At 39.4% G+C, this 8,982-nt stretch overlaps 1 protein-coding gene across 1 annotated transcript; it reads right to left on the bottom strand.

Annotated features, from left to right (window-relative positions):
* Positions 1-3,160: 3,160 nt before the first annotated feature.
* On the bottom strand, positions 3,161-5,753 carry LOC130985715 (exo-alpha-bergamotene synthase-like). The gene is made up of 8 exons (XM_057908806.1): positions 5,622-5,753; positions 5,391-5,500; positions 5,054-5,309; positions 4,581-4,956; positions 4,297-4,515; positions 4,080-4,218; positions 3,753-3,998; positions 3,161-3,674 (listed from the first exon to the last, which is right to left on the bottom strand). The coding sequence occupies exons 2-8, from the start codon at positions 5,472-5,474 to the stop codon at positions 3,381-3,383; spliced, it is 1,614 nt and encodes a 537-aa protein (XP_057764789.1). The 5' UTR covers positions 5,475-5,500; positions 5,622-5,753; the 3' UTR covers positions 3,161-3,380.
* Positions 5,754-8,982: the final 3,229 nt, after the last annotated feature.

The following is an 8,982-nucleotide window of genomic DNA, read 5'->3' as shown; positions in this document are numbered from 1 at the left end:
GCGACGGAGAGAGAGGTTGGGGGAGAGAGGAAGGCTGGGAAGAAAGGGGTCAGGGAGAGGGAAAGGGAGGCTGGGAAGGAGAGGGAGACGCCGGGCAGCGCCGCCGTCGGACGGCGGCGGCGGAAGACGAGGGAGGGAGAGAGGGTGCGCTGGTGTGTGTTTGAGGTGTGAGTGTGTGTTTGGGGGCTGGTGTGTCATGTGTGTGCAGAATGTGAGAGGGAGAGAATGAGATGTAGATTTAAGAAACAAAGAATGGGTTTTGAGCAAATTCTTGGGCTTAGACTATTAAAAAGTTGGGCTAGGCTTTTATTTTGATTAATGGGATAGTTTGAGCCAAAATTTGACTTTATTTATATTTAGTAATTTGGGCCTCAGATTTTTATTATACATTGAACCCAATATTTATAATAAAGGATATCTTATAAAAGGATTTTAATGATCTTTTAAAATAAATTCTTAATGTTTATATTATTTCTAAATTTTAATTAGGCCCTTATATTGATTATTTGAATGTATTTGACTAGGTGCGGCGCGACTAGGACATGGATTTTAATTTGAATTATCAGAATTATCTTTCAAAGCTCAAGTTTCAGGTGTGGGATTTATTTCAGTACATGCTGTGGTTAATCTTTGTCCATTTTAATATTATGTGTTTACCATATGTGAGTTACATTAAATTATATTGCCAGGGGCCCGTTAAATGGGTCCAGAATGGTAAAGATCCTTGGTATGCCACAATGCGATATACATGTTAAAGTTATGGTGCAACCAGTCGTCAGGGGCCTGCTGAATCGGTCCAGGACGGAAAGGTCCTTGGTATGCCGCCGTGCGACTTTCAGTTACGAATGTTTGATCATATGTGTTTCCATTTTATTAACGTGGATGACAAACATGGTTTTCGTACCTCAATTCCACATGTTTTGTTGTCATTTCCCTTCATGTTTTGCTTGTGAATGCTTGTTTGTGCCCGAATATTTAGTTTTATGAAGATTTGATATCTTGGTGTAGTTTTGGAGTAATTTCAGGAACCATCAATGATTAATTGGAGGATTTTGAAGATATGAGATTGAAGTACATCTCGAGAGGAATCCGTGAGCGCAAACGGCAACCAAATCCGAGTCCGGACGAGGGAGAACGGAGCAAAACGAGCGGCCTGCGCAATACGCCCAGTAGCCCGCGGTCACCACCCGCGGCCGCGGGGTGGGACCGCGGGTCAGCTGCCCCCGACTCAGGAGACACCCGCGGTCACCACCCGCGGCCGCGGGGTGGGACCGCGGGTCCCCTGACTCTCCCCCACGTTTGCCGGCCGCGGGCGCGGGCCAGGACCGCGGGAAAAGGGCGGAGCCTCCCCAAGTGGGCCCCAGTCGGGTTTTTCACCCCTTAAACCCCTTTCTCCCCCTTTTCCTCACATTATTCATCATCCCCAACATTCAACACACCCATTTTCCATCTTCCCCAATTCCTCCACACCAAACCCTAGCCTCCATTACCACATCTTTTTACCAAGATTGAATGCATTGAAGAGGAGAGAAGATTGGAGAAAGCTCATTAATAGGATTTGTCACTTCTTACTCTCTCTTTCATTTATGTATTTCTTTGATTTAGGTTTGTTGTTTGTGAACATGTTTGGATAAAATCCCCCATTGGTTTGGGGATTAGGCTAGTTGATTATGTGATGGATTGATTATTATGCTTAATATATGTCTTGATTATTTCCTTGTTATTATCTTTTCAAGCCCTAGCTTTAATTCTTGTATGGATTGTTGGTCACTTTCTATGCATTTCTAATTTGTGATTTGAATTGGGAGAGGATAATCATAATAGATTAGGAGCTTGAAACATATTGACTCAATAAACCGGGAGGTTGAGAGTTGGGTGAGAGTTTACCGATCCTTTGTGCTTTTGGGAGTTATAGGTTAGAAGTTGACCGGGGACGGCAACTATGACCCGTAATCTACCGTTTTAGTCGTCCGGGAGGGGGCTAGAACTAGTGGGGAGATCACTCTAGATAAATAGGAATATCAAGACTAATATTGAGCTAATTTGAAGTCCATTGCTAATCCATCGATGCCTAATCCCTAAACCACCTTCATCACTTAATTAATCCACTTTGTTTGATTGTTCTTATTTTGTCTTTGAATTTGTTAGTTAATCAAACCACTCACCTCCTTGTTTAGTCTAAATAGCTCTAGCATAATGAATTAGGATAATCACTAGATTGAACTACTAATCCTTGTGGGATACGACCTTGCTTCCATATATTACAACTACCCGTATACTTGCGGCGTGGTGAAAATATTAGCGAACAGTGGACAATGATTGCATGTTCCCACACTGAGTGTACCATGTATGCTCATCCCATTACCATACTTAACATTTTCAAGTTTTAAAGGCCGAAGGCGCGTGGAAGGTCGAATGGCGAATCAAATATTTTAAATTTAGTTTTACTTAAAAATGTTATGTTTAGTAAAGTATTTTAAAATAAGATATTTATTTCTTTATTTTCACATTAAATATTTATTTATAGTCATGATTTTTCGCGTGCGTTTTCATTAAATTTAAATTGAATTTGGGTGTCACATCGGTTTACCGATGTTGAAGAGTTGATCGGAGAGTTCTCTGAATTTTTGAGAATATATTCATCAATGGATGAATCGCCTTTCTTCATGAGTTGCAGTTGAGTACGCAATTGCATAGCTCTCGCCTTGGATTGAGAATGGAAAAGTGTCTCAAACGTGCTCCAGATCTGAGCCGCAGTAATGCAGCGACCAATGTACCCCATCATTTGGGGAGAAATGGAGGAAAGTAACCAGCTAAACATGAACTGGTCACGACGCAGCCAATTGAGATACTCCGGATTTGACTCGGATGCTGTTGTTGCTGATTCTAATTCCAGAAATTGTGGAGGAGATTTATGGTGAATAAGTATATCTTCAAATCCATAAGCACGAGTTGTAGCTATTACTTGAATTTTCCAAAAACTGTAATTGGATCTGTCCAATTTGAGTGTAATAGGGTGCATAGCAGGTAGTGTGGATGAAGTTTGGGTAGTTTGATTCATGGTGTGGAATGGAGATTAAAGAGAAGAAAGCAAAAAATTAGTTTTGGATCGGAAAAAATGAGCTCGATACCATGTTGAATGTAAACTAGAATATGAAAATGATAAGAAAAGCTTAATCTCCATTCCATAAACTGAGCTCTTTTATAGAGCAATTACAGAAGCATAAGATAGGCGGTTACACCATAATTAACTAACTCCCTAATCAGCTGCCATATCAACACTTAACTAACTTGATTAACAACCTTATAACTAATCTAATAAACTCAGGGCATGGGGACTCCCATCTCTTTATTGGTTTACTTAAAGCTGGTGCGTAGGATTAATTCAAGGCATAGGGTTGAACGAGGAGCGAGACCAAATTTCTCTTGGTTTCGGAATGGGGAAGGCCGAAGCCATCTCCGTGTTGATACATGCAGAGTGAGATTCGTCCAAGATTCATAGCAATGTGGCCGAAATTCTTCAAGGGCTTCTCCATTAGTATCTCTTTGTTCATGCGCTTCAGTGCCGTCTCGATCAAATGCTTTATGTGCTTGCGAGCATCCTCCTCAGAGCATCCTGTTTCAGTCATGTAGCACTGAACTGATTTCGGAACATCCCCTCGTTTCATTTCCTCCTGTTTAATTAGGAACACATACTTAAATACAATTATCATTATTATCAAAGCTTGTTTGTATATATATAGCTTTCTTACGGATGAAGTTCCCAAGTCGTCTGCCAAACGAAGAACCGTGGATGGCCAGCGAATGATACCAGGATATTGTTCTAGGCTCTGCAGTTCCTTTTTGTTTATAGGATTTGTGGAGAAGTAGCCATAAAACAGAAGTAGAGGACCCGAAATGGATATCCATGCTGTATTTAGGTACTCATCTGTGGTAGGGACGTATCCGCTGTGAAACCATTTCGCTTCTAAGTAGTAAGCTCTACACAGTTCCGCCCACTAAAAAACAACATATACCATTCCAATTAAGATTCCTCAGACATTATGAAAATTTTAGTATATAAATACACATGTTTTTACCAGTTTCCTCAGATTTGAGATAACGTTGAAACCTTGGTCCCTGAGAATATGATAAGCCAATTCATTCGCGGAATTGAAGAGAGCTAAGAAACAAATCCGCATATATTCTGGAAGGTTGTCCAGCGAATTAATATCCCACCTGAAGATAATAGGTAGTGGTAGTAACATACATAGGAATATGTTACATGTGAATGAATTAAGTATAAAATGAAATTACCTCTCGATTGTGTTGGTGAACAATTGGAGTTCTTCCAAGGTTCCATATACGTCGTATATGTCATCTATTATGGTGATGAACACTGCAATTTTGATCAAAATCTCCCTGGAATATCCAAGTTGAGGCTCCGGAACGAATCCCATAGCCCACAAGAAACACTCCGCCAGTCGGTGCCTGGCGAACCCCAACTTCTCGGTGAGACCAGTCTCTTTGTACCATCTGCGTAATTGTAAATCAAAGCGTGCAATCTTAGTCTTAGTAAAAACCAAAGCTACTAATTTTACCTTGACATGCGCTTGAGCTCTTGCTGGTATGTTGCCTGTACCATGTTAAAATCCAACTTAGCCAGCTCAACCAGGATAGGGTTGGCTGAAGATCTACTCTCGTAAGCTTTGATGTACCACCTGGCTTCCAGCCTCTGCACTCTCCAGTGTAGAGGAACCTCCAAAGCATGCCTCACTTGCTCCGCTAGACGTGGCTCTGTAATTTCGTCGATTCTTCGAGTAAGATGATTCAGTGAGAAATCTTTGGCCAAATCCAGTATGCTTTCCCCTTCCATGGATAAATACGAAGCTTCATATAGAGATACCACTCCTCTCACGTCTTCACAAAGCGAGGCTTTGAAATTTCCTACATCGTCCATGAAACTACAAAACACCTCTGCAACAATATATTAATATTATATAAGGCTGGCTTAATCAATTAATTGTCAAGTAAATACTAGAATTAGTTCCGTTCAAAAATATACATGTTTAACCTTGAGGAACATGGTATCCATGTTGTCTGAGAAGTCTGAATTTGAGAGCTGTGACGTGCAAGTCTTCTTCCATGCATTTTTCCGCCTCATAAATGCTGTCTAACTTCTTAGCTATTCGATCCTCGAAGTGGTTACATAAACCCAGCCTCTGCAGACTGTCGATAAGCTCAAGTTGGTCCAGCTCGTCTTCGGTTTCGTCTATCATTATTTTCACCAGATTTTTCAGTTTCTCAGCTTCAGCTACGTACTTTTCCCCCTGCATGCATGTCCAACAAATTGAGAAACATGGCATAAAATTTAGATTATATACAAAGGCTTGAAATGGTTGTGGTTTCACCGTGTATAAACTTGCGAGAGACTGAATGTAATCGTCATCCCAGATACTGGCTCCAAGGTTTGCTGACCTCCTCACCTCCTCCATGAACAATTTCGATCTTAATTAACAAGCTGAAAATTAATCAGAAACTTAATTATCGACTCAAATTAAATAAACGAATCAAATGTTGTAAGTGCTTTCGAAATTATAACAACGAGTTAAATAGAGAATAAGTAAGGATTTCTTGCGGACCTGTGATGTGATTAGATGTGGAGATCAGTATTTCACAAATACCGAAAGATTGCTAATTGCTATATAGTTGTTCGAAATGTGAGAGGCCAATCAAGTTACGATGTTCAAAAACATAGACACGTGAAGTTTGTTGGATTGTTGGAGGGATCATCGTATACAATTAATGATTTAATTATGAGTGATGATAAGGGGTGTGAGGCTAAGATTGAATGCTTCTACTGTTTATAGTCTCCAGAATCTAGGGGTGGAAAATCGGGTACCCGCGGGTACCCTACCCGCAAAATGCGGGTACCCGCGGGACGAAAACAGCCAAAAACGGCACCCTCACCCGACCCTCTTCCCCGATGCGGGTACCCGAATACCCGCAGCGGATACCCGCTGCGGGTATGAGGGTACCCTCACAGTCCCGCGATTTTTTTTTAATTGTAATTTTGCGGGTTTTTGGTCCCGCTGGAGGGTATTTCGTCCCGCGAGAGGGTATTTCGTCCCGCGAGAGAGTATTTTGTCCCGCATTTCACAAAAAAATTGAAAATATCATTTCTATTTCATCGATTATTCATAAAACCTGTGACGAATAAAATTCCTAATATTATTAAATAAAATTATTTAATTTTATTTTTAAATTTTGGTTAATTGGTTTAATTCCTAATATTATTAAATAAAATTCCTAATATTATTGGTTTAATTCATAATATTTATTGGTTTAATTCCTAATATTTATTGGTTTAATTCCTAATATTATTAAATAAAATTCCTAATATTTATTGGTTTAATTCCTAATATTATTGGTTTAATTTCTAATATTTATTGGTTTAATTCCTAATATTTATTGGTTTAATTCCTAATATTTAATTTTGGTTAATTGGTTTAATTCCTAATATTATTAAATAAAATTATTTAATTTTATTTTTAAATATTTATTGCGGGTATGCGGGTACCCGCGGGTATACCCGCGGGTACCCTCTACCCGCGATTTTTGAGGATACGATACCCGCACCCGACCCTCCACCCGAATTTTGCGGGTATCGGGTATCCGATACCCGCGCGGGTATCGGGACGGATGAGGGTATACCCGATACCCGCAACCCGATTTTCCACCCCTACTCCAGATATATAGTGGGTTACACAGGCTTTTTTTTTGTTTTATCTTTTATTTTCTTCTTATGACACGATATACATCTTGTGATTTGTGAGCTTTTGATGTAGATCAAAGAGCTTTTGGAGAAGCTTGATAGTCACCAACATTAACTATGTTCATGAGCTTTTATTTCAAATAATTCCTTCTGTTACTTTTTTTTCTTTTTTCTTTGAGGACTGATCTGCAATTTCTTCAAAAATTGCATATTATGTAAACACTCTGCTAGGGACTTCTGGGGACGGTGCATGATTTTGAGAGTTTTAAACATTGGCTTTTCATTTTCATAGCAACTAACGGTATACCTTCGTATCAACGTTCTTGCTATCTTGGTTTTGTTGATTCTAAACTATCTTTGCTTGTGTTGTTATTAATCGCGGTTTCGTATCCATTTGCGCATCAGCTTTACTCATAACATCATAAATATACATATTAAAAATGTGTGACTAAGAAAGATGTAACATTGAAAAATAGTCCTTGTATTATTGTAAAGTCAAATATTAGCTGCAACAATTAAAATATACAAAATACAGCTTCAAAAATAAATAATTATATATCGTCCCGATGATTACATAAATAATATATAAAGAGAAACATATTAGAGATTCCCTATCCCACATTGAATTTATATAATACTTCCTGTATTCATAATTCATAGGCCCAACCCCAATTCATACATTTGTACATCATCATTCCCACATTGATATTCTATTAAGTTTGAGTCATAGGGTTTTTTAGGATAGTAACTTAGGTTGATTTGAAAATTAGGACTATAACTTTCGGACTTGTAAAAATAGGACACTAATTAATAAGTGTTGCATCCACATGACATTTCTCGGCCAATTATCGAACTTTCGGACTCCTGTGGGTGCAACGCTTATTAATTAGTGTCCTATTTTTACAAGTCCGAAAGTTATTGTCCTAATTTCCAAATCAACCTATTGTCCTAAAAAACCCTCTGACTCTATTAAGTTTCATCTCATGAGAAAATTTAGTTAAATTGATACTTATAATATGCATCTCAAATAAATAGTTTTTCATATTTTTTTTTCATAATAACAATAGTGTCCCACATTGAAAATATATTAAACTCCACAATTCAAAAGCTATATAGAATTGTCACTAAATCTCAGCATTTGCAAACCTAAAATGTTGGTGAAGGTGGTTTTTACCAACACTAGTTTTTAGACTTAGCTCTTGGATTTAACTTGGTTTTGAACTTATGAGATGGAGTGAAATATGCAATTTCCCGATGTTCCCTTCCTCTTCCTTGATTATTGTCTCTTAACTTCTTCGTTCTTCTTTTCTAACGGTTGGATATTTCGAATGAGAGAGGCTAGAATATTTTCTTTCGGCTTTTCCTATAGAATTTGGGTAAATATTTTGAACTTCGGTCCTTCACATACTGATATTGGCGCTATTTATAGTGTGCATAACCTAAAGGGTAATCTAGTAATTTCATTATCCTGGCGCATGGGGATATTTCCAACCTTTTGTTCTTCCTCTTCACTATAGGCGAGGGTGAAATTGCTTTTTCTACTTTAGAGCATCTTCCACGTCAGCCGGCAAATTGTTAGTTATGGAGACGGCTCCTGCAAAAAAGGGAAAAATGACCGCCTACAATTGAGTTAGACTAAGTGCCTGCAGGCGCACCTCTTTTTTTCTGTATATACTAACTTTTCATTCGTATTTTTCCGCTCTGGTACAACTACTTCAGATCTGGATCCATACGAGGTGTCCATTTTCTGATATCTATCCTTAGATATATTCAACAGAACTAACTTGGGAAAACGGGTGATGAGAATGATAATAGGAAAGAGATTCCTCTTGCCCTAGGGTTTCGCCGCCTCTCTCCTGCCGCAGCCGCCGCCAGCTTGGTGTCTCTCCGGCGGCATGGCCTCCTCTACACTTCCAGGGGTGACTACGGAAGCCGTGAAGAATTTTCTGCCCCTGACGAATAACCCCAAAGCGGCGCAGAACACTAACGCCAACCCTAACATTGGTGGCGCTAAGACCTTCGCTGCTGCGACGATGAAAGCAGCTACCAAACCCCCCGACGTGCTCGCCCAGGATTTAAATCTTCTCAGGCCGCATGCCAACGGCGAGAAGCTGATTTTGGATGTGCCTGATCATCTTTACGTTCAACACATTCAAACTTTTCGCTTTGCGCTTCACTCTCGGCTTATTCTTCGAAAAGGAGATTCTCCCAAAACTGCTATTGAGATT

This window comes from Salvia miltiorrhiza, chromosome 5, assembly GCF_028751815.1.
Source record: "Salvia miltiorrhiza cultivar Shanhuang (shh) chromosome 5, IMPLAD_Smil_shh, whole genome shotgun sequence".
Taxonomy (NCBI): Eukaryota; Viridiplantae; Streptophyta; class Magnoliopsida; order Lamiales; family Lamiaceae; genus Salvia; species Salvia miltiorrhiza.
The sequence above is the reverse complement of the archived record's forward strand: the minus strand, read 5'-3'. Positions and strand labels throughout refer to the sequence as shown.

Bases quoted from the DNA above. Each gene is read 5' to 3' on its own strand.
- LOC130985715 (XM_057908806.1), bottom strand. From the start codon at position 5,474: ATGGAGGAGGTGAGGAGGTCAGCAAACCTTGGAGCCAGTATCTGGGAT. The intron at 5,310-5,390 runs GTGAAACCACAA...ACATGCATGCAG, and splicing joins CTCTCGCAAGTTTATACACG to GGGGAAAAGTACGTAGCTGA. The intron at 3,675-3,752 runs GTAAGAAAGCTA...CTAATTAAACAG, and splicing joins ACGACTTGGGAACTTCATCC to GAGGAAATGAAACGAGGGGA.